This window comes from Dasypus novemcinctus, chromosome 3 (genome assembly GCF_030445035.2).
Source record: "Dasypus novemcinctus isolate mDasNov1 chromosome 3, mDasNov1.1.hap2, whole genome shotgun sequence".
Taxonomy (NCBI): domain Eukaryota; kingdom Metazoa; phylum Chordata; class Mammalia; order Cingulata; family Dasypodidae; genus Dasypus; species Dasypus novemcinctus.
In genome coordinates, this window is record NC_080675.1 from 32,075,108 (window position 1) to 32,100,913 (window position 25,806).

At 51.9% G+C, this 25,806-nt stretch overlaps 1 protein-coding gene across 2 annotated transcripts in view; it reads right to left on the reverse strand.

The window, feature by feature from the left end:
- Nucleotides 1-2,465: 2,465 nt before the first annotated feature.
- ESRRB (estrogen related receptor beta) overlaps nucleotides 2,466-25,806 on the reverse strand; it is a 185,558-nt gene continuing 162,217 nt past the window's right edge. The window contains exons 4-7 of one of the 2 annotated variants that reach the window (XM_012523338.4): nucleotides 23,483-23,593; nucleotides 22,837-22,998; nucleotides 12,278-12,547; nucleotides 2,466-5,488 (exon numbers count right to left, since the gene is read on the reverse strand). In XM_012523338.4, the coding sequence (XP_012378792.1) occupies nucleotides 5,244-5,488; nucleotides 12,278-12,547; nucleotides 22,837-22,998; nucleotides 23,483-23,593 (788 nt within the window). In that variant the 3' untranslated portion in view covers nucleotides 2,466-5,243. The remainder of the gene's footprint in view (nucleotides 5,489-12,277; nucleotides 12,548-22,836; nucleotides 22,999-23,482; nucleotides 23,594-25,806) is intronic. The other variant, XM_004453571.5, reaches the window with a different exon arrangement.

The following is a 25,806-nucleotide window of genomic DNA, read 5'->3' on the forward strand; positions in this document are numbered from 1 at the left end:
TCCCCTTCATGGAACTGATCACATTCTAATAAACTATATACTTATTTGTTTATAGTGTTTATGGTTATTGTCTCTCTCTTCTTTCCACTAGAGTGTGGGCTCCATTAAGACAAGGATTTACAAACCCTCTGTAAATATTTGTCAAGTGAATAAATAAAGGAATGACCCTTAGTTCTTTGTGTGCTTACCCTCTTTGAAACTTCACTTCTTTTTCTAACAAAAGGAGAGAACATTTTGAGAAAGAATGACAAGAAATGAATGAGCAATAAGTCTGAAAAAAAGTTATTAGCTAGTCTGATCACAGTTATCTATAAGAATGGAAGTTTCAGAGAAAATCCTAAAAACAGATAATCCAAGAAATAGTTCTACTTTGTTTGCATTACATGATGTTATGGTTGACTTTCTTCCCAAATTAGTTTTTCTTAAGGTAGCGATATGAATACCAGCTGGGTGTGTGCATATGTACACATGCATCAAATGTAGTAAAGATGAACTGGGAAATAAAAATAATCCCCAAACTGGATATTTTCATGTCATGCATTAGACTTGCTGGGTGTTGAGTACAACCATGTGATTCTTATCTTATTTTCCAGGATCTTTAGGAAGTTTATTAACAGCTTGTCAAAAGTTGACCAGACCCTGAGCTATCCATGCATGTGGGTTCTGAGGCATCATAGTTTGCTGGCTGGCTCCTAGACTTTCAGCCCATTCCTATACTCTTGTGTACCAGTTAGGCTGTTGGGTGGGGTTGGTGCCACCCTTAGCTGGTCACAGTGATTTGTTATGGGATAGGCACAAAAAGTCACAGAATGAAGCTCAGAAACTTTCCGTGGTTACAGGAAGCGCTCTCCATCTCTCTTCCTAGGATGTGAAATAAAAATCTGGTAACCTTCTTGCTCCTAAGAGGCTAGCCTGAGGACAAAGACAGCAAATCAGAGGGAGGACCTGAGAATCAGAGGAGAGCCATTGACTTTGTGAACCTCTGGATCAAACCCTGCCTGAAGCCTGACCCACTTCTGCCCTTCACATATATCCAAGGCAATAAACCAGGTCAGTATAAACTGGGGGTCTCCTTCTTGTAACAGAAGGCATTCTGATATAGTCCTCTTTGGTCTCTCTCAGTCCCTCACCATCTGGTTCTCACTCATCCTGCGTCCTGGGGCATGTGGCGTCTGCACTGCCACGCGCTGCATGCATGCACACATGCATTTCAAATCCTAAGGCAACGACTTGTTTTGGTTCATTGTTTTGAATGTGTAGCTGATGCTCCATTTCTCTGGTTATTTGTAAAAATAAGAGCATCTCATGATTAATATTAAAAAGTATAAAGCACCAGGGGAGATTTTCCGACCTGCATTGCACTCAAGTTGCATTCTTGAGCTTGGCTATTCAGTACACTTTAAAACCTTGTACAGCTCATCTGAATCCCCAGAGAACTCTGAGCCGGGTTTGTTCTCCAGATAGCCTCTCCTAGCATCAGTCTGAGACCTGAGGGTAACGCCCGTCCAGGGCACACAGAGCCCAGAAAGAGAATGTACCACGAAACTCTCCAGTCAGCCTTTCCTGATTTATTAGATTCCAGATACACAGGACGAGGATAGAAGAACGCTAGGGCATCTGATTTACATAGGGGTCTTTGGGAGAACATATATGGAGGCAGGACTATGTACAGGTGAGATGCTGCCACAAGGGACTGCCATTTGAAAAAATATATACATCTTAAGAAGCCATTCCAGCCACACTATCATTATTAGAAAATAAAACCATCTCTCCACATAATGCTTTTCTTTGGTGCTGTTCCGTGGGCACGAGTTCCGGGCCTTCGGTTTCCGAGGTCTGCTGCCCTTCACTTCCCCACCTGTACTGGGGGAGGGAAGGGTGGCCGCGGACACGGGGTCCAGGTTCCTCCAAGGCCCACCTGTGGCCTCCCCACCGACGCCCTGCTCTGGTCTCGAGCTTATTACTTTATCCTTCAGTTGTGCCCTGGGCAAGAATTGAAGTTTCCTGTATGCAAACACCGGGAGACACCATAAAGGTTCCCTGTGCCAAACCAGTCCCGAAGCTTTAGGAAGGATGGGGATGAGGCGACCAAACAACACCCAGCCAATACCATTTCTCCATGGTGGGATTTCCAGATTTTATTCTTGGTTGGTTTCAAATGACCTGTATCATATCATGAGCGTGTGAGGGAGAAGGGCTGTTTCCTCTTTACAGGTTTTCCAGGAACGGCAGATTTCGGGGTAAACTTGAGTTCTGTTCTGTCTGGGGGTGGAGAGGGGGGAATGGGGACAACAGGCTCCCTTCACCGTTTCCCACTAAGCTGTCAGTCTCCCTCCCACCCCAGAGGCCCCTCGTCTGGCCAGGCTGCCAACCAAGAAGTTAGCCCCTGGGATTTCTTTCTGAATGTCTGACGGCTCCATCAAGCACAAGGGGCTTCCTCCTTGGATGGAGCTCCCCGCCTTCCTGTTGCAATGGGGCTTTCTCAGCGTAAAGGCAGCTTCACCTCATTGGCACCAAGCCGTCAGGACCTTCCCTGTCTCCGTCCGAAGGGGGCCACAATTCTGGGGCCCTACAGGAGCCCCAGGTGCAGCGAGGCCAGGCCATCGTGTGGAGAGACCACCCACCCACTCTGATCCTGACTGAGCTGGCCCCTGCCACAGGGTTAGCCAGAGATGCCTTTTCCTAGAAAAGAACGCAAGCGCCAGTTGTGGGCAAGCCCCTGCCTGGACTGGCTGGCAGCCAGGGTGCTCGCGGCTGGGCAGGGCGCGGTCTGCAGGGAGCGGGGCACGGGGCGAGGAGATGCGCACCCCCCCTCCCATCGACTGCCTCCTCTTGCCGGCAAGGCCACAGTGAAGAGGCCAGGGGGTGCCCCCAGGCCAGACCCGAAGTTGGCTCCCTGGGAGGTCTCTCCAGTTCGGAGCCTTAGGGCCCCACCCCTCAGAGGTCGCCCAGGTTCCTTGATGCCGAGGAGGAGCCTTTCCCTTGCAAGGGTGTCCTGGATCAGGGATGCCCCTGACCTTGGTGGGGGCTGCCCGGAGAGCTAGGGGATGAAGCATTGGTATTAGAGTCCGTGTGGATGTGGTGAACGTCTCAGGCCTCAGCTGTCCCCCAGGCAGAGGGAAGCAACACGCTTCACTGGGCTGCGAGGTCTCTGGAGCCTGGGAACTCTGTATGCGAGAACATCCAAGAGCCGCCCTGCAGCTGCCGGGGCCCAGCAAGCCCGCCTGCGTGGGAGGGCCCGGCCCGGCCCAGCACCGCAGTGCAGGAGGACGCGTTGCTGGGGGGTGGAGAGACGGGGAGGCAGGAGCCACCAGCAGCTGTTTCCGATGGAAAAGCCGTGGATCGGGGCTTCGGGCCGCCCGTGGGTACATGGTGCTCCCGGCCCGTGCTCGCGTGCCGGGGCAAGAGCTGTCTGCCCTTGCAGGGTGGGTTAAACAGGGTGTGGACCAGGGACTCCCCAGAAAAGGTGTCGCAGGTGGGACTGCTCTGATGCCTGCTCTAGCAGTGGAGCGGAAGGGGCATGCTCCGCCCCCATCATGGCTCAAAACCTCTTCATCCCAGAGTGATCCTCCAAGCCAGGGGTTCTTAACCAGGGTCCGTGAGCTTGAATTGAAATTCAAAAAAAACATTGTTCTCGTGGGGACGTGTTGGTGCAGGTGTGAGATGTTTATTAAATAATACACAGTAGAGTGTGGGCTTAGGAAGGGGTCCGTGGTTTTCACCTGTTGGCAAAGGGGTCCATAGAGTAAAAGAGGTTAAGCACCCCTGCTAAGCCATCCTTGAGCCACCCACGAGCACGGGGCTGGGTGTTCAAGGCCGCCTCCAGCAGGTGAAAGCTGACTTCACAGCCACTCAGAGCTGAGGTGACCAATGGTCCCAGTTTGGAGGGACTCGGGTGTTTCCCAGCACGTGAGACTGTCAGTGCTATAGCCAGGAGGGTCCTGGGCAAACGGGGCTGGCCTTACACCACAGCCAGGAGGTCTGTGGAGGTGCTGCCACAGAGCCCGGCCTGCTCAGTGCACCCCGGGGAGCTGAGCTAGAGCCAGCACCTCAGCCCAAGGGGCTTAAGAGGCACCCCTCCTGGTGGCACTGCTGGGCTCAGCCTTCTGGAATGCAGGAAAGGGGTGTCTCTGGATCAACTGCCCCTGGAAGCCGGGATGGATCAGCCAGGGTGGTGACCCACACTAGGCTCTGCCTCTTCAGGGCGCCCCTGTCTCTGGCTCGTCTCGGCTTCTGGGCCTTTCTGTGCTCAGCAGAGACTGGGTTGGGCCTCACTCCCTCCTGCCCTCATCCCCCCAGGACTGCCGGCCAAGAACTGGGGTTCCCACAGTGCCCTCAGATGGAGCCGTGCACCTGAGCACCCCCCACTGCCCTCAGGCCCACCTGGTCTGACTCTGCCCTTCAGGCGGCTGGGGGGTGGGGGGTAGGTGGCAGAAGGAGCAGCAGAAGGAGGGGTGCTGGGGAGAAAACGGAGCCTGGACCCTGCTCTTCTCTGAGCCAGTGCTGTTCCCTTCTGAAGACCCTGAAGTCACCTTTGCTGGCTGAGCCCAGGAGTGAGCTCTGAGGTAGGGGCAGGAAGCAGCAAGGGGGCTCCTGGCGGGGAGAAGAGGACAGGTGAGCACTGGTGCAGGTGGCAACTTGCAGGAGGGTGTGTGCCTAGGGGTGCTCAGGAGGACACGTGAGCCCTGGCTGGGAGCTGAGAAGACAGAGGGAGGGAGGGAGCCAGTGGACAGTGACCTCGGAGCAGGTGGGCCCTCTGCATGACAGATGCCGTCGCTCACGGGCACCTGCCCTCTGGGAAAGGAAAACCTCCAGGTGGTACCGAACCTGAGCTTGCCGGAGTCCTGAGCCCTGAGCACGGCCCGCCCTGGCCGTGGATGGAAGGCGGGAGGTGGGAGTTAGGAGATGCACATGCTGCCTCTTGGTGGTTTGGTGGGGGAAAGGGCGTGCTTCCTCCAGCGGTCTCCAGTCCCAGCGGGGTTAGCCCTGGCCCAGGCCTCCACACTGCCCGTGGACAGGGAAAAACATACCAAAGAAAAAGCAGGTTACACCTGAGCCCCGTGCCCTGCCCTCCCACACCTACCGCCCCCGGGAGTCTGCACACATGTGACTGGGAGGCGAGGCCCCTCTCCCTGCTCGTAGCCACGAGACAGGGGGTGAAGGTCGAGGCTGGTGGCCGTGGAGCTGTCGGGGGCGGTCCGTCCGTCCGTCTGTGGGTGGGAGCCGGTCTGGGTGCCGGGCCATCAGACCTTGGCCTCGAGCATCTCCAGGAAGAGTTTGTGCATGGGCACCTTGCCCTGCAGTTTGATGCTGTAGAAGTGCTGCACGGCCTTGGCGGCTGTCTGTCGCAGCAGCGGCAGCGTGAGCAGCAGCTTGCCCGTCCTCCGTGGCTCCTCGTGGCGCTGGCTCAGCTCGTAGTCCTGCAGCGCCTCGTGCAGCAGGTCCTGCAGCTTCTGGACGGCCTCCAGGTCCTCGATGTACATGGAGTCTGCGGGCACGAGTGCAAGCGTTAGTGTGGAGGCGGGGTGCTGCGGGCCCCGGGGTCCCCACCCTTCTTTGGATCCAGGGCGGGCGGTGCTGCGTTCAAAATCTTCATTTCACAGAGAGGAAAAGAGAAGCTCAGAGAGGTACCCCTGCCAGCCCGAGGTCACAGAGGCTGACGACAGAGCCGGGGCTCAGACAGGCGTCTAGGGAGGACATTTCCTGACAAACTGCCAAGAGGTGGCAGCAGAGACCCCAGAAGGCTTGAACATGAGCAGGCCCTGAGGTCACCCAGGAGGGGCAGGTGGATGCTGGAACCAGACTGCCCAATGGGAGTCTTGCCTTCCTCAGTGGTTAGCTGTGTGGCTATAAGCAATTTTTTCACTTCTCTGTGCCTCATTTTCCTCATTTGTGAAAGTGGATAATAGCTCTACCTACCTCAGGGGTTAAAAGAGTCACGTGCTTGGAATACTGCTTGGCACAAAGTGCCTGGCTAGTAGCAGCAGCAGCAGCAGCACCACCACCACTGCCATCATCACCACCATCACCACCACCATCATCATCACCACCGTCACCACCATCACCACCACTACCATCCTCATCCTCATCACCACTACCACCATCACCACTACCAGCACCATCATCATCGCCATCACCGTCACCACCACCACCACCACGACCCCCATCACCACCACCACCACCATCCTCATCACCACCATCGCCATCATCATCGTCACCATCACTGTCACCACCATCACCACCACAACCCCCACCACTGCCACCACCACCACCATCACTACTACCACCACCTCCACCACTACCATCATCATCATCACCACCGTCACAACCCCCACCACTGCCACCACCACCACCATCATCCTCGTCACCACTACCACCATCACCACTATCATCATCGCCATCACCGTCACCACCATCACCCACCACCACCATCCTCATCCTCATCACCACTACCACCACCATCGTCATCGCCACCACCACTACCACCACCCACCACCCCCATCACTCCCACCACCACCACCACCACCACCACGACCCCCATCACCACCACCACCACCATCCTCATCCTCATCACCACCACCACCACCATCGTCATCGCCATCACCACTACCACCACCACCACCCCCATCACTCCCACCACCACCCCAAACACTGCTACCACCACTACCATCATCACCACCACCACCACCATCCTCATCCTCATCACCACCACCACCACCATCGTCATCGCCATCACCACTACCACCACCATCCTCATCCTCGTCACCACCACCACCACCATCCTCATCCTCATCACCACCACCACCACCATCCTCATCCTCATCACCACCACCACGACCCCCATCACCCACCACCACCATCCTCATCCTCATCACCACCACCACCACCATCCTCATCCTCGTCACCACCACCACCATCATCTCTACTGCTGCTGCTGCTGCTACCAGCATCACCTCCTCATACCTTCAGTGCAATCACTAATGTTACACAGTGCTGGTTAAGGTACAGACCCAGATAAAAGACCTCAGCTTGTGTCTGTGTGTCAGTGGTGAGATAGAATGGCTAGACATAGGGCGTGGTATGGAGGGAGCCATTGGGAGGACTCTGAAATCTTAAGGAGGGCTTTGACTCAGGCCATAAATAGAAAAGCTCAAAAGAAATCTATTTAGGGAGCAGAGGTGGCTCCAGCAGTTGAGTACCCGCCTCCCACATGGGAGGTCCCGAGTTCAGTCCCCAGTGCCTCCTACAGGAAACAAGCAAACAACAAAAAGCAAGCCACAAACAACAATGAGCAAGCAACGAGCAAATAACAAGCAAACAGATGAAGGAGCCAACACAGGGAGTTGCTATGTGGCTCAGTGGTTGAGTGCCAGCCTCCCGCATATAAGGGGTCCTGGGTTCAATCCCCGGTCCCAGTACCTCAAAAAAAAAAAAAAAACAAACCTATGTAAATATCAGAGGGGCAGGGAGTTGCCAGCTAAGGGCTGGGTTACAATGAAGTCAGAGCCTAGAACCCACTCCCTGGCTTGGGGGAATATAGTCATAGGCCACTACCCCAAACTGCATGGCTCTATGACACACACCCCCTCCCCAAAGCCAGGAGAACTGGGACACATGGGTATAGAGTGAACTTGCAGCTGTGGGGTGGGTCCCTAAAGAAAGCTGGGTGAGTTTACTGAACTCTTCAGAAATGTAGGGCCAATTCCTATGCCTGGCAGGTTGGTCTGGACCCCCTGCCCCGGGCAGCAGCTGGCTGGCCCAGTGACTTCTCCTGACTTTCTTGGGGCTACACCTGGCCTGCACCTCTTTTTCTCTGGAAGACAGCAGCAGAACGGGGTAGATAAGCTCTGGGGTCTTGGCAGCTGTGTGACCTTGGCCAGATTACTTAGCCTCTCTGAGGTCATTTCCTCTTCCGTAAAATGGGTCCAAGAAGGGTATATACCTCTTAACGTGGCGGTGAGGATTAAAGGAAATAGATTCCCTGGCACTTGGCAAGCTCCTACAAAATGTTAGGTATTATTCTCATTATTATGGGGCTCAGACTGGGAACAGTGCCCTTGCAGGGCTGGTGTCACTGGCCCCATACCCAAGTCTCCTCCCCACTTTTTCTGCTTTCTGACACCAAGGACTCCTGCTTTGCCAGTTGGATACGGAGCACGGCTCCATGCCTACACTCTTAGCACTTACACGGCACTAACCAAAAATGCAGCCTGGTCTGTGCAAGGCCCAGAACTGGCCATCCAAACTCCCTGCCTCCTGCTTGCCCCCTCTCCCATCCTCCCACCCTCCCCCGCCTCCCAGGGAGGCCAAAATTGGCAGCTGCCTTCAACTAAAAATGAAATAAATAACACTGCAAGATTAATTTCTTTGCAATCCATCAGCGAGTCTGTATCGATGGCATTGATAAAACTGTTAATTACAAAATCAATGGCTATGAATTTTTCTGCTGTCAGGGAGCCTTGAGAAGGCCGGGAACCAGGGTGAAAGACGGCCAGCAGGCTCCCGGGTGGCTGTGGTCGGGGCCACAGCCTGTCTCTGGGTGCTTGCTCTTCGGCCTAGCGTCAGCCCCTGGGCCACGGACGGCCCCATGCGTGGCTGAGTCGACATGCCCACCCACTCAGCCTCGGCAGTGGCACCCACAGTGGCCCTGGGGGCTCTCAATTGTCTCCTTCCTCCCACCCCCTCTCCTCCAGCCAACGCACTCTCTACTGCTGCCTCTGATATTTCCCATCTTGCTTCTTGGCACAGGTCACTCCTCCACAACCTCTTATGGCTCCCCTCTATTGCCCCTGGTACGGTCCAATCCTGGGTCAGCCCTGGAGCCTCCGACCTGATCCCAAGCTGCTTTTCTCGGCCTTACCTCCCAACAGGCTTGTCCTTCCCCCAGGCCCTTGATAGCTCTGCTGTGAACTCTTAGGCTCTCTCCACCTGTCCTCCTGAAAGGCTCTGTGCTTTAAGGGCCACTCGGATTCTATCTCCCCTCCTTGAAACACCCTGAGCCGTTCACCCGAGCCCCCCTTATATGGCAGCTCAAGCTCTGCCTTGCAGGTTGTGTTCATGCTCTGCTCACATCTTATCTCCCCCACTGGACGGAGGGCTGCCTGAGGGTGGAGGCTGCATCCAACCAGCCCCATGTCCCAGGCCCCCAGCACGATGCCTGGCATCGCTGCACAGAAACCCTGCAAGCTGGGTGGCCTTGAGCACCCAGTGCCAAGCCTTGGGCCCAGGGTCTTACAGGCGTTATTTTATATCTCTCTTTGTAATGAGCTGTTATGCTCCCAATTTGACAGATAAGGAGGTTAAGGGTCAGAGAGGTTATGTTGCCTGACACTCAGCAAGTAGGTAGCAGAAGCAGAATTTTAACCCGGGTCTAATCAATTTCAAAGGACAGGCTTTAGTGGGTGCTACTCAAGGCATGGCGTGCAGCTCTGTTTGCTACTGTCTGTGATAAGATAGGTACAGAAATTGAGAGTATGCATTTAGAAACGTTGCAGCCATTGGACAGAATAAATTACATGCCTGGGGAATCTAATCTTTTAAAAACTGGGCTTGTTTTCTACCTGTGTTTTTAATTTCATTTTTCTAATTCATTTTTACTGTACTTTACAAAGTGGTCGGTTCGTGATGGGTCGGAAGTTTTTTAAAAATTTAAAAACTGGTTCTTCATTACAAGTCCTTCGAAAAGCGCTACTTTGCACCATGATCTGAAAAGCGTGAATCAGCCGGCAGGGTAGGGCTGGCCTTGTAAGGGGCGCTGCTGGGCCGGGAAGGGCGCGTTCGCCACAGGCCTGGCTCTCCGGAATAGGAGACGTGACTGCTCTGCAGGCAGTGTCCACCCTCCAACTCGAATCGCCACTGGGAAAAGAAGTCCGAGTTCCTGGAACCTCGGCCTCCGTGATGGAGCGTGCCCTCGGGCCAAGTGTGATGTGATGGGTTCACATCAGGTCACCAAACCGTCAACCCTCAGGCGAGTGTGTACGTGTGCACATCAGCAGGAGTGCATCGAAGTGCATGCATGAGTGTGCGTGAGGGTACGAGCGTGTACAAGTGAGCGACAGTGAGAGTGTATGAGGGTGTATGTGGGTGTGTGCATAAAGGTATGAGTGTGTTTGTGTGAGGTGTGTGCGTGTGTCATGAACGTGTGCAATCCAGGAAGACCGGCGGGTTGAGCTGAAGAGCCACCCGGCAGCCGCTGCCGGTTTGCGTGGAGGGGCGCAGTGGGGCCAGCCAGGTGGAGCTCAGCGGTCATACTCCTCTCTCTACATGGTGAGCTGTCTGGTAGAACAAAACTGAGAACATGAGCTCCCAGGCCTGGCCAGCCTTGCGGGTCCCCCCTTCCCAGCTCTTCGCTCCCCTCCCTGGCTTCCTCCATGTTAAAGGCTTTTCCTCTCCTCTCCCCATCAGAAACCCAAACCTTCTCTGCAGGTCAGGTGCCCCAGGGGCAGAGCCCGAGACAGGGCTGTGGGAACGTGGGGTCTGCCGGGCAGGCAGGCCAGGCCTGGAGCTCTGGCCCCGCCTCTGGTTCGCCTGTGGGGGTCCTTCCAGGGCTGAAGGCACAGAGGAGGGGACGGAGTCCCTGCCACCCCCCACCGTCCCAGCACCGCAGCTGGGGTTATTGTCTGGAGAAGAGGGCACCCTGAGCTGAGACGGCAAAACTCAGCAGCCGGGGGGTGGGGATGCAAGTTCAGGCCATCTGAGTGGGGTGTCAATACTCTCTACACCAGGGGTTTTTAACAAGAGGTCCGTGAGGTTGACTTAAATTAAAAGAAAAAAAATTATTCTTGTGGGGACGTGTTGGTGAAGGTGATGTATTTACTAAATAATACACAGTAGAGTGTGGACTCAGGAAGGGGTCTGTGGTTTTCACCTGACTGGCAAAACAGGTGGAACAAAACAGGTCAAGAACCCCTGCTCTATACTCTCAAAGAAGCCGTTTGTGAGGGGACCAAACGTTCTGGTTTGCCAGAGACTCAGGAGTTTCTTGGGCCATGGGGGTTTCAGTGCTAAAAGCAGGACAGTGCCGGGAAAATGGGAAGGGTGGCCTCCCTGTCTTTATCGTCTCCATCTGGGAATCAGCTCTCCCTCTTCCACAGGAGGTGAACACTTTTCCTGTAATATAATACTGATGAGAATAATTAGTATTAACTGGACATATCCTGTAGGCCAGGACTGGGCTAAGTGCTTTGCCTTCAGTAGCTCATTTCATCCTCACAAAAGTCCCTTGAGGAGGTACAGGTACATCCCCATTTTACACACACAGACACAAAACTAAGGACAGTTGGCCAATTTGCCCAAGGCTGCACTGCCAGCAAGCCTCAGAGCCAGAATTTGAACTTGAGTCCTAACTGCAGACCTGAGTAATCAACTCTACCACACCCCACCCTGCAGCAGAATTATGCGTGCATTCAAGACTTCAGGGTCTTTTGGACAAGGGCCTCCTCCTCCTGCATCCCCTAGCACTCAGCACCGTTCCCAGTGTAGAGTAGATGCCCTCTATGTGTAGACATGGATTAATTCAACTCGTTCACCGACATCACCTGAGGCCCAATCCCTCTCCCCAGGTCATCCAGCCAGAAACTGATAGGCCCTAAGGAATCAGGGTGAGTCCCTGTTTTAACGCCAGACTAAACAACTCAGTTGGGGAGGTTTTCTCTTGTGTGCCGGAGCAATTTTGGTTGGGAGATTCAAGGAGCAGAGATACAAGCTCGAGTTGATTTTGGAATCAGGGGACCTTGGTTCAAGTCCCAGCTCTGACACTTTTTACTTGTGTGACCCCGAGCAATTTGCTTCACCTTTCCCAACCTCAGTTCCCACACCTGTAAAACACGGTCAAAATAACAGAACTTGGCTCAGGAGAGCTGTTCGTAAGAATTAAATAAGTCCAAAACTAACGAGGATTAGGTACTTACATGCCAGGCACGTTGTAAACACAGTATGATTATAAACCAATAAATCCCTTCAATAATCTCTGGGGGCAGGGACTGCTTATTGTCCCCATTTTTACTGATGAAGAAACTGAGGCACAGACTGACGCAGTTAGCCCGAGCACCACTAAGTGGCTGGAGCAGGATTTGGTCCTCTGCAGCCTGGCTCCAATGTGCTGGCCTGCATCTCAAGGACTCCCCGTCTTGCCCTGTAAGTGGAGGGCTTGGGAAATGCTCAACCAGCGCCAGCTGTCCCCACCATCTCGCAGAACCCTCGTTTGGTGGCAAGGAGCTCCATCTTTATCCAGCTGGCCCCAGAGCCGTGCCCCCCAAGTGCCCACACCTGCCCTTACCTGAGTTGGCCAGGGCCAGGGCCTTGAGCGTCACGAACTCCTCCTTCTCCACCTTGAGCTTCTTGTACCTGCGCACCAGCTGCAGGATGGCCCGGTAGAGCTCGAGCAGCCCGGCGAGGCGCGAGTGCTCCTCGTCCATGATGTAGTCCTCGGCGTACACCAGCTTGTCGTCGTAGGGCAGCGAGCGGTACACGATGCCCAGGATGAGGATCTCCATCCAGGCGCTCTGCAGCAGGCTCATCTGGTCCCCCAGCGAGAGGTTCGAGAAGCCTGCGGGACGAGGGGACAGGGAGGTCGGCAGGGGTCTCGGGGACGGGTCGGGCGCTTCCCCGGGGCTGACTCGAGGGCGGGGGTGGTCCCGGGCATCTCTGCGGCCTGCCCGGGTGCCCCTCCCGGTTTCAGCTCATGGCCCTTCCCTTGGTGAAGGAGTCAGACATGGATTTCACAGGATAGATGGACACAACAAGAGCTCAGCCAGGGCTGGCAGTTGTTGTTACTCATTGGCGCTATGGTAGTTTGCAAATGCCTGTTGAGGCGTTTGGATTAATTAAATGCATTGGTAAATTAAGGAGTTCTTGAATTCATAGCAGGATCAAGAGGTGGCAGTAGAGGGTCCCTTCCACTCTGGGGAGTCTCTAGGCCCCGCAGCCACCCCCTTCCCTGTCAAAACAAGGGAGGCCCCGTGTTTTAATTGACACTCGGACCTTGACGCAGAGTCTCAGCTGTGCTCAGACTCATGGGCCACCCAGGAACGAGGGCTCAGCTGTTTCTGGCAGACACAGGTCCCAGTGACACCAGCCTGGGGCTGCTCAGCGCTCGAGTCCTGGCATCAGGGGGCCCTCTCTGAGAGCCCTGGCACTCCAGGTGTCAGACCCCCTTTGCCTGGGCCGTCACTCTGCACCTAACGTTCAGCAGCCGGGCATTCTGTGAGCTCAGAAGCATGCCCCGCCTTGCTGGTGAGAAAGAGGCGACCCCCTAGAGGAAGGAGGCCGCGGCTGGGGACAGATCCAGACTTATGGCACTGTCTTGTCCATGTGCCCTGGAGAGTTCCTGGGTTTCTATCCCGACTGCCCATTTACCAGCTGGGAAAGTGGCACAGCTTCTCACACCTCAGCTTCCTCATCTATGAAATGGGTATAAGAGTAGTGCTTGCTTCAGAAAGAGGCTGTGAGTCTAAATGAGACAATGAGGCTAAATGAGAACATACAAGGCATATACTGGGCTCTTACTGTTATTATTAATGATGAGTTAAAGTCTTCATAAGTAAGATGAGAATTAGATTCTGGAATTGCATCATATATGCACTTAGGCAAAATCAATGAACATCTTTATGTACAAGAAACAAAAAGGGAAAGATGCACAGAGAGAAGGAAAGGAGAAAGGGATGCCAAGAGGGAGAGTAAGAGGGAGGGAAAGAATAAATTTTCAGGCATCAAGGCCACTGAACACAAGACAGTAACTTCATCAGGGGTTCAACCAGAAACTCAGTGATTGGTTCCAACATCTGGGTGTATTGAAAGAAGGAAGTGTATTCACAAAATCATTTGTACCTTACATCATGGGCAACTAAGGAGATTTTTTACAGGTAATTTTGCCTGTTTAGGACTTTTTCCTCCATTTGCTGACATAACCTCACCCTGCCTGGATGCAGCTTGATGGTGCACCTGCCTCAAGGGGGTGTTCAACAAATCTGGCAATTGTGGTGGCCCTATGCGTCCCTTTGCCAGAGATGCTATGACAAATACCACACACTGGGGGTGGCTCTAGAGCAGGAATTGATTGGCATGCAGTCTTTGGAGGCTAGAAGCCCAAAATCAAGGTGTCGCCCAGGCCATACTTTCTGCCTCAAAGTCTGTAGCTTTCGGGTGCTGGCTCGCCAGGCCATTGGGGTTCCTCGGCTTGCATCGCTGCCCCGGTCACCTGCTGACTCTGTCACTCCTTGAGCCTGCTCTTCCGAGTCCCGCCGCCTCTGGCTTCTTCCTGTGGCTATCTCCTGCTGACTACTCTGGCTTCTTCCTGTGGCTGTCTCCTGCTGACTGCGTCCAAATTCCCTCTTTACAAGGCTTCCCTCTCTTTATAAGGCCTCCAGTCATGTGGATTAAGGTCCCCCTTGAGTCTGCTGGGCCACACCTAAATAGGACCTTGAAGATCCTATTCACCAATGAGTCCACACCTCAACTGATAATACATCTCCAAAAGTCCTATTTATAGACGGTTTCAGGAGACTTGGACAAAGTCAGAGTGAGCCACAGGAAGACGTGAGAAGTCGAAGGAAACCAGACCAGCCACAAGGAGACTCGCCTTGTGTGGCAGGCGGAGAGGTAAGCCAAGGAACCCCAAGGATTGCAGCAGGCCAGCGCAGAGCGCTGTGGACTCCAAGAAAAAGCCTAGTGTGAACAACACCTTGCCTTTGGATTTCGAGCCTCTGCAACTGTGAGCCAATAAATTCCTGTTACGTTAGCCCATGTGTTATTTGTCACAGCAGCCTGGCAGACTGAGACACCTGAGACATTACTGGCACTCGACTGGCACCACCCTGACCATCTCTGAACAAGCCTGGAGGTCTGGGGTGGTACTGAGCTCCTGGACTGGCCGGTCTCTCGGCTTCCGTGGAGTCTACCCCACCTCTCATTTTGGTGCCCTGTCCCTAACCGTTTCCACCTGGTGCAGGACAGTTCAACCCCTGGGGCTAATTCCCCTTCGCTCGGCAGCTGCCCTTTACCAGGAGCTTCCTCCTAGTCTGATCATCACGGCTCCCAGGTCCCATCTGGGCAGCCTGGGCCTTGGATCACCCACCACGTGGCTGCTGGGGGATCAACAAAGAGCTGGAACAATTATACCGACACGCCGGGGGCCAGGCTTTGATTGATGTGCCATCCCTGGGGAGCGGCCACGACACAAGGCAGTCAGGTGTGTGCGCGTGTGCGTTCTCGTCCTGATTCCAGCCATAGGAGAGGGGGTGTGGCTGCCAGCGGTGGCCGCTGGGGCCGGGAGGCAGTCACAGATAGATAGAAATGGACATCCAATTTCCCTTATCAGCTTCTGAGTAGGAGACGTTAATTAACAGATACCAATCAGCTGGCACATGAGGGTGTGTATATGGAGGGACGTGTTGGCCTGGACTGGGGAGTGGGGTCTCAAAGCAGACAGACTGGGGGGGGAAGATGTAGGAGGTGGACAGGGGAGAAATTAGTAGACAATTGGACTGGAAGGTGCCAGAGAGGGAGGTTGAAGAATTAAGTTTCTAAAAATGCAAGAGGAAAAGACCCCTGTGAAGTTCATCATGCAGACATGATCTTTAGATGAATGTTACCAGGATGCTTCTGCCTTTCATTCATTTGGCAAACATTTACTGAGTACCTGCTCAGTGCCAGGCCCTGTGTTAAGGCGCTGGGAATGGAACAGTAAGCTGGAAGGTTACTGCACGATGTATGAACTGCTTACCCTTCCTATGCACTGAGCTCTCGGAAGCATGGACGCTGTGCTGTCCATCAAACCCTCCACTGCCCCGTACCATGCCTGGTGCAAAGAAGGTGCCCCAGAAAATTTGGCAGCTCAAAGAACTGAATGTGCAAATGCCACCCAGCCTTGTCCCTGGGGCCAAAGAAAATATGCCAAAAGAGTCTGATTGGTTCCTCTTGGTCATTTGGACTCAAGTTTGGCTTGGCCCACTTTTTGCCTCTTATTTGTGTCTATAAGAGACTTAGAAAGTTTTGTGCCACAGTCCCAGGATGTACCTGTGAGATCTGTGCCAGGACCTCTGTGCCAGGGTGGTTTGAATCACGACATGGCCTCGGATTTCCTCCTCGAGCATCTTCAGAAAGAACTAGAACTAGCTTTGAAAATTCAAATATATGCTTCAAATAGTGTACATCATGTTTATAGTCTGCTTCATTTTTCGCAAGGAAAGGAAGGGAATATTTGATATTTTCTAATATTTTAAATAGTTCAAATGTTTTCAAATATCTGAAATAAAAGAAACACTAGAAGGAGAAATGAGATATAAAAAGGTTACCTCTAGGAAGTAAGAGGGGGAGGGAACAGAGATGGACACAAGACTTTGTGTATATATTTTTGTCTAGTTTTGCCTAAGATGCATGAAAATAAAACCAAGTCAAAAGTAAAATACAAGAGGGAAGCAGATTTGGCTCAACAGATAGGGCATCTGCCTACACATGGGAGGTCCAGGGTACAAACCCAGGGCCTCCTGACCCTTGTGATGAGCTGGCCCATGCACAGCGCTGATGCGCGCAAGGAGTGCTGTGCCATGAAGGGGTGTCCCTGTGTAGGGGAGCTCCACATGCAAGGAGTGTGCCCCATAAGGAGAGCCACCCAGCGCGAAAAAAAAGTGCAGCCTGCCCAGAAGTGGCGCTGTATACACGAAGAGCTGACGAAGAGCTGATGTGGCAAGATGACGCAGACACAAACTCCCGGTGCCACTGACAAGAATACAAGTGGACACAGAAGAACACACAGCAAATGGACACAGAGAGCAGACAATGGGGGTGGAAGGAAGAGAAATAAATAAAAAATATATCTTTTAAAAAAAATTTTTAAAAGTAAAATACAAGAGGGAGCTGATGTGACTCAGTGGTTGAGTGCCAGCTTCCCACACACAAGATCCCGGGTTTAATTCCCAGCCCCAGTACCTCAAAAAAAAAAAAAAAAGTACAATACAAAGCATGCTCCCTTCAACTTTGCAATTCCACTGCTAAGAATTTCTCCCCCAAACAAAAGTATGCATAAATACACAAAGATAAAAGCGTGTTTGTTCAATCACTGTAGTGACTCAAAGCAGGAAACAACCTAAATGTAATTAATGTAATTCATGTATATATTACATAATGCAATTGATATCACTCCTAGTTGCACGCATGGCACACTTAGAAGCCAAAGAAGAGCCACACAGAGCTTTCATGTGGATGTGAGAAGATATCCAAGGGCGAGGGGACTTAACGGTTATGAGAACAGATGCCAGGGCCAGGTAGTCTATTACAACCCCAGCTCTGCCGATCCCTGGCTGTGTGTAACCCCGGGCAAGTCAAACCTCTCTGTGCCTCATTTTTCTCATCTGTAAAATGTAATAAAAACAGTTCTTAGGATTAACTGAGTTAGTGTGCACAGAACTTAGGACACTACTTAACAGATGGTGAGTGCTATTGCTTCACATAATTAAATGAAAAAAGCGGAAAAAGCAGGGCTATAATATGATCTCATGGGGGGCAGAAAGAAAGAAGGCACACCCCCACACAAAGGTTTGTACATACACAGGGAATTCTCAGAAGGACACTTTAGAAAGTTAGGATGATGCTTCCTTCTGGGGAAGGGGAGTGGGGAGTTAGGAAGTCTTAATTTCCGTTCCTCTGCCATACCTGCCACCTTTACCTGGAGCATATACTTTTAAAAATTCAAAGCCAAAACAAAGGAGCCAGGATACTTCCCTGTCCTTTAGGAAAATACTCCTCACTGTTTTTCTGTGATGGGCTGAGTCCCCTTCCCTGAGGGGCCCTTAGGGTGGGATGGGGGTAGCTGGGAGAGGCTGGGGTGTGGCCGGCAGCCCGGCTGAGCCCGTGCCATAGCCCCTCGGGTTTCAGATGCCCACGCCGGCTGCTGTAGTCCAGCACCAGCGTCTCGCACCTTGAGATCTGCTGCCCCAGGAAAGTTGCTTTATCTGCACCAACTCATCTAATAACATTCAGGCTCTTCCCAAGCCCCCCAGCCCCCAGTGATGTGGCAGCACAAGCACCTTTAAAAAAAAAAAAGCATATAATTTGTGGCAAGTGGAGTTCATAATCTGTTAATTTATTATCGTTTCTGTCGACCTGGAGGGCCATTAGCAGAGGTAATAAAGGGAGATGTAATTATAGGATCTGAGGCCACTCCAGACACAGCTGCTGTCACTCGGCAGCCCATATTTCATCCGACGCTGGTGTCCTTCTCTCCCCAGTGTGAACCAGACGGTGGTTACCTGGGCGCGGGGCCTGCCGAGGGACCCCCTAGTGAGGTGGGCTCTGGGGGTCCGCGAAGGGGCCGTGCAAATGTCAGCCGGCAGCCAAGGTGAGGGCGACTCCCCGGGGACCCGGCAAGAAAAGCCGCTCCCGATGGGGGTAGCCTCCAGGCTACCTGGGGAGGGAGGATAACAGACTAATAACACTGTGAGGCTGCAATTCATTAAGTGATACCCACTGCCTATTAGGGGTGCCTGGCTCCTGTTCTGATCTCTCAGGGGAATAAGAAGCTGAACGGGAAAGACTTGGGCTTGCCCGCTGGGAAAACAATACTTGCAAAATTCAACTCAAGGTAAAAACCTGGCACTGGGGGCAGGGCAGGTTCAGACTGACTGGAACAAGCAAGTGGCTGCTACTCGGGAGCAAATCCCACTCTGCACCAAGCTCCCGGTGGAGCTCAGGCATATGCAAGTGTCCCGCGTGTTCACAAATAGGGGCAAAAGGCAGTGGAGTCCTGGGACATAAGCGTGCCTTCTAGTGACCCACGCTGCTGGCTAAGCTGGTCTCCTGGGCCCCTGAATGAATGTGCCAACTGCTGTGCTGCAACACGAGAAGTTGGGTTTTCAGTGTTTCACTGCCCATTCATTTTTTTTTAAAGGTTTATTTTTATTTATTTCTCCCCCCCCCCCCCCGCCCCCCCCCCCCCCCCCCCCCCCCCCCGCCACCAGTTGTCTGCTCTCTGTGTCCATTCGCTGTGTGTTCTTCTGTGTCTGCTTGTATTCTTGTCGGCGACACTGGGATACTGCGTCTTTTTTTGTTGCGTAATCTTGCTGCCTCAGCTCTCTGTGTGTGCGGCACCATTCCTGGTCAGGCTGCACTTTTTTTTTGCACTGGGCGAGTCTTCTTATGGGGTGCACTCCTTGCATGTGGGGCTTCCCTATTTAGGGGACACCCCTGTGTGGCACGGCACTCCTTGAGCGCATCAGCACTGCGCATGGGCCAGCTCCACACAGGTCAAGGATACCCTAGGTTTGAACCCTGAACCTCCCATGTGGTAGACGGACGCTCTATCAGGTAAGCCAAATCCACTTCCCTGTCCATCCATTCTGAAGGCTTCACTCACGTTCTGTGTTCGCCCCATACAGCCCATGGAGGCCCTTCTGCCTCTGAACTTGCTGTCTTTTTTTTTTCTAAAGGCAGTACCGGGGACTGAACCTGGCACTTTGTATATGGGAAGCAGGCACTCAAACCACTGAGCTACATGTGCTTCCCATGAACTTGCTGTATGCTAAAGATCTGCCTTGTCATGCATGAGATACAGGAGGGAGGAGATGGCTGGGGGAAGAGGTGAAACACAACTGGCTGTGGGTTGGTGGTGACAGAAGCTGGCGCTGGGTATAGGGGTTCATTAAACTGTCTACTTGTGTATGTGTTTGAAGCTTTCCCTAATAAAGTTTGTTTTTTTAAATATCCATCTTCTTCCCAAATGGGATCCTCGGGGCAAAAATTATGTAATTCTTGGTATCAGCCACAATTCCCAGCAAGAGTCCTTGTACACAGTGAGTGCTCAAGTAATGCATACAAAGGCAAGTGTGAAGGGCTCTCTCCAAGCCAGGCACTGGGCTGGAGGCTGCAGGATGTTGAAGTAATTAATACATGGTAGGAAGGCAGCCCGGGCTCCTCCTCAGGGCCTACTCCTGAGCAGTCAGAAGTGGCCAATTCATCTTCCTACCAGTCCAGAAACCAGATGGTCTAGAGCCAACGAGAGTCCAGGGGACGGCCCCCACGTGCAGCCTCCCTTCCCAAGCGGCCCTCATTCGCTCCCTCTCAGGCTCTCTCTCTGAAAGGGCTACTGAGCCAGTCTTGGGATAAGGTTTCCATCTAATCTGAGATGGGATTAAGTTGATTAGTTTAAAAATATCAGGCACTTGATTTGTCATTGCCCTTAATATGAAGTTTAGATGCAGTGGCAGGAGGCTCTACTAATTAATTTTATCTTAAACACTGGAAGGTCAGGCCCAAATAATTCAGTATGCAGATTTATGCAAAAGAGGCAAATTAGCACTGGAGACAGACAAATGAGCCCCTATATTTATTTTTTAATCAAAAAGAATTCAGCTTTGGACAAGGAGAAATGATGATATGAGAAGAGGCTTTTATTGCAATTAACAATGTCAACAACCGTGGTTAAGAGTCTCTGCCATTTATCAAGCGCTCACTCCTTGCGGGCGCTGGACTCAGTGGGTTCCATCCTCCCAGCAATTGTGTGGGGTAGAGGGGACTCTGTTAAGACTCCCATTTTACAGACCAGGACACTAAAGTTCAGAAAAACAACATACCTTGCACAAGGCCAGTAAGGGCAGAACTGGGATGGGAATGCAGGTCTGCCTGATTCCGCCGAAGTCGGTGCCCTTGGCCATCACTTGGCTCCACCACAGGTGGGGATGGAGCTGGGAGGTGGGAAGGCACAGGGGTGAATGGGTGCAGAGAGACAGAGCCCGTGGGTCTCATCCCATTCCCTGGATGTGTGGCGAGGCTGGGGGAGTGGGAGAAGGGGGCAGTGTCCTCCGGGACCGCCAGCAGCCGCTCCTGAGCCATTGCTGGGATGCAGAATCTGCTCGCCCCAGAACCGGAGTGTGCGATGGTGGGTGGGGGCGGGGGCGGGGTGGCTGTACCTGATTTGGCCCCGGGTTAGTGGAGCAATCCAGGCTGAGGTGTCTTAAGCAGTGGCCTGACCCCGCATCTGTGCTGAACCAGCACTGGGCAAATTCAGAAACTCCTGAGTGTCTAATCCCAAGAGGCTGAGCTCCTTAGTAAGGACACACCAGCCCAGATCCGCAGCGAGCCCACCCGAGTCGGAATCGGAATCGCAGAGGCCACCGGGAGCTCCCAGCAGAGGGAATTCCAGGCTTCCTGCCAGCGAAGGGCCAGCCAGCACCGGCGCTACGCCGCGGGTCTCTCTGTGAACCCCCCTCCCCAGGAAGGCTCCGCCTGGGAGCTGTGCCACAAGCTCTTACAGACATGGAAGGACTTTCCTTCCAGCTCACCTCAATCACCTGTGGGCTTGGCGTCTAAACGGCAGGAACCCTTTGTTGCATAATCATGCGTGCCATACCTGTCTTTCAGAGCCAGTGACAAACAAGCAAAAGGTCTACAGACAAGATAAACTGCCCCATGTCCCATGGCTAGTAAGAATTCGAGTCCATGGTGGGTCATTACCAGGACTACAGGGGTCTCTAACACACACGATGAGCCAAGGTGTTAGAACCTTAAGGGAGGTAAAGAGTAAATGGGGGAAGCGGACGTGGCTCAACTGATAGAGGGTCCAGGGTTCGATACCCAGGGCTTCACGACCTGTGTGGAGAGCTGGCCCACGTGCATAGCTGCCGCGCACAAGGAGTGCCGTGCCACGCAGGGGTGTCCCCTGTGTAGGGATGCCCCACGTGCAAGGAGTGTGCACTGCAAGGAGAGCCAGCCCACATGAAAAAAGCGCAGCCCGCTCAGGAGTGGCGCCGCACATACGGAGAGCTGACGCAGCAAGATGATGTAACAAAAAAGAGGCGCAGTTTCCTGGTGCCACTGAGGGTGCAAGAGGACAGAGAAGAACACACAGTGAGTGGACAAAGAGAGCAGACAAAGGGGGTGGCAGGAAGGGGAGAGAAATAAATAAAATAAATCTTTAAATAAAAAAAAATACAAGTGGTCTGACATCAAGGCAAGCACTTAAAAAAAAAAAAAAAAGAGTAAATGGCACCAAGCTTTCGGAAGTTCCTAATATGTGTGTAATGCAGAATAAGTAGGGGTTGGTGGCTACGAAAATAAAAATAGAAACTAGCTCACACTGCTCCCAGAATCAGAAAGGCCAAAAGAAGGGATCTGGGGCCACATGCAATGAAGAGAAGGCCACATTGCCTCAAACACATTACATATACTTTGTGTTCCAGAAATGTTCATCAAATCACAGAACCCAAATAAAGAGACCTTCCTTAGAGATCAGACAAGGGGCAAGAGTGAGCAAGTACTTGGTGCTAGCTCGGGTCAGGCACCAAATGTTTATACCAGCATGCTCATTTCAGCTGCACATCAAACTATCCCCATTTTACCCGGAGATCAGGTCACCCACTCAGGGACACACTGCTGGGAGGTTGCAGGTGCAAAATTTGAATCTTATCTGCTCTATTCTACCTGCCTAATGTGAAGAAAGAGAGTCAATCCTTTGTCCGTGTTGTTTTCTAGCCTAATTCCAATAAAGTCTGCAAAAAAAAGATCCTCCTCTTTCACCTTCAAAGTTCAAGGAACTTGGTTCTTTCATTATTACCTATTACAGATCCAATCATAATAGCCCCTTCTAAAGTGGTAACACGTTTCAGACAGCCCTCCCACCCCAGTCCACTTCCACACTTCATAAACACTACGGGATCTTTCCAACATCTACTCTCCTCGATTCTCACAAGAAGGGAAGAGAGCCCCGAGGAAAAACAGGCTTGTCAAGACTTCCAGGCACCCTGGGTGCCAGGCTCCCATTCATCAGAACCACGGCCACTGAGCAGGCAGTGGGGAGACTGGCTGGGGGCCCCTGGCCACACTCTCCCCTGTTCCTACATGTCTCACCTGGGATGTGTTTGGCCCATCCAATGATGACTACGAGTTCCCTGTCCGCCAGGTCGCAGAGCGTTGTCAGGGCCTTGATGTCCCCCTCAGGCATGCCAGGGGGAGGCATGGCATAGAGCTTGTCCGGCTCGGCCACCAAAAGGTATGAGACAATCTTGGTCACTGCAAGGACCAAAGAAGGAAAGGTAAATGCCTTCAGGTCAGGGGTACAGCCCAGGATGGTCAAAGAATTAGTCAGGTTCCAAAGTCCCCCCAGAAAGGTCAAATGTGCCCCCCTTTCCGATTCCACAAAGTTGCAGGCAGAAGTGATTTGGGCTGTTGAAAAATATTGCCTCTCCATGGGAAGTTACCAGATAAATTCTCCTAGGAGGATACTGCAGAGCAACTTTGGGTGAGTGGTGAGGGGGGAATGTTCTGGGTGTCAGGGCCTGTGGCTTCCATGCTTCATCTGGAGCACATTCTGTATGGAAAGGCATTCTGAAATGAAGCCTCAAATATCCCATATGGGTGCCTGGTGCTGATGTCATCTCTGCAAGATCCACAGCATCCCATAACCCAGCAGTGGGGAGATGGCATTTCCCCTAGCAATGCCAGATGTCCCAGGTATGGATTTTGGGAAAAGTACATGGACTGCCCTGGCACTTACATGGCTTTTTAGCAGGTGGAGAAATCTGTAAGCTCAAGTATGGGCTGCTCTCTGAGTCCAGCCGTCGCTTGTACTTCTGGCGACCTCCACGCACTCGGTCAAGACGCACACCTATTGGGGAGGAAAGGGAAAAGGTCTCAAGAGTTGTTAAACACCAGTGGTACCCAACCTGACTTTTATATTTCAAAAGTGGCTAAGTTCTTAGCCTACTATTATATATTTCATAAGAGTTACCTCCTGAAAGCCTCCTTGTTGCACAAATGAGGCTTCTCTCTAAGTCAAACTCAGCATATAAATGTACTACTTTCTCCCCACCCCCCATCCCCAGCGCGTGACATGACTCTAGGGGATGAGCCTCCCTGGCACCAAGGGATTATTACCAAGTGCCAACTATTGATGCATTTGGAAAAAGACCTTGACCAAAAGAGGGAAATATTAAATACAAATGAGTTTTTATGGCTAAGAGATTTCAAAGTGAGTAGGGAGGTCATTCCAGAGGTTATGCTTAGGCACATCTCAGCAGCAGGATCTCATTGACTGCCACAGTAAACAGTGCATCAAGCAGCAGGACTTTCAAGGTCTCTAGAAATATCTAGACACTATAGGCAGGGCAGACAATCTCAGGAATTTGGCACCTTGTCAGTGGGCCTTACCTTGGAATATATATTCCCCGATGTTACAGAGTTAGACTCATTTCTAATTTCCTTACATATGACTCTTTTGCCCTTTTATTTGAACCTATAATTAGCACTATACGCATTAAACATATGTCCCAAAGACTTAAATCTTCTAGCTGTTCATATGCTAGTTGCGCCCTGAATTAGAGTTACACCTCCTACTCTCCAGTTCACTGGACTTGCCCAGGACAACTAACAAAAGGATGATAACGAACAATGTCCATTCCCAAAGTCAGAGAGTATCTACAACTGCAAGCAAGGCTGTTCCATCCATCAGCCCCATGGGATCTAAGCCCCTTCTCAATCAGAAACAGAGCGGGCATCACCATCCCAAAATCCTTACGACTGAGGAATGAACAAACATAAGGGGCGAATGCAAATATGGACTAAAGTAGACTTATTATTGTTCTAGGAATGGAAGAACTTGTATCATTGATATAAAGGCAGTGGCCACTAGAGGTTCTGGGGGGAGGGCGAGGGAAGAACAGGTATAACATGGGGCATTTTGGGGACATTGAAATTGTCCTGCATAACATTACAATGACAGATACAGCCATTATATATTTTATCAAAACCTGTAAAACTGTGCGGTGCTAAGTGTAAACCATAATGTAAACTATAGTCCACAGTTGGTAGCAATGCTTCAATATGTGTTCATCAATTGTAACAAATGTACTACACTAATGAAAGATGTTGTTAATGGGAGAAAGTGAGGGAGGGGAGGGAGGGGGGTATTTGGAAGTCCCCTATAATTTTAATGTAAACTTTATGTAATCCAAAGTGTCTTAAAAATAAAAAAAAAATTTTCTTAAATGACTAAGTTTTTCAGGGCTGAGCCCAGCAGGTCTTTTCTAGCTGCCCCATGCCAGTCTCAAGCCAGGTGGCCGGATGTTCCTAAAACACTGGTACAGTCATGGCCCATCACAGTTGTTCCAGGCCTGGTCCTGCCTCTCTGGATTCAGCACCCTCATGAAATCCATCCCAAGCACCCTTCAGCCCTTGAGTCTCTATGTTTCCAAAAGGAAAAGCACAATAAAAGCACTCCATCAAAGTGTTGGGAGAAGTACCATTGTTTTAGATTTACTTTGAATCCAGGGAGGATTGAGTGATCTTGTCCAGAGAAAAAAGGAGTCTATGCCATTGACAGGCACTTTGAAAGTGCAAAAACAAGGATTTTCAAATTTCTCATGTAAGAAGCATCTGGGCAAGTGCTCATTGAAAATGGCCATTTCTGGGAGAGCAGAGGCACAAGATGGTGGAGTAGGAAGTTTTACAAATCACTTCCACTGCTAGAAAAGTGAAAAGGCTGGAAAAAGAGCCTAGGATTAACTAGTCAGTAACTCTGGAACCAGAATGGACACTTAGAACAACTACAGTCTGCCAAGAGTTCCTAAGTGAAAACAACCCAGTGACCAGCCCTGTTACTCAGTCCCATGACAGCAGGTGCTGAAACAGCTGTGGCTGCAGCCACATCGTCTGGATTCTGGGAGTGAGTGGCTAGGGTCAGGACTCATAGAGGAAATCTCCTCCTCTAAATATCGGGGTTGAGCAATCCTTGACCAATGTGGAAGCTGGCCTCAGTTTGACCCTCTGGGCAGCAATGCTTCCAACCCCATAGTAGTTTCTCCCAGTACTTAAAGACCTGGC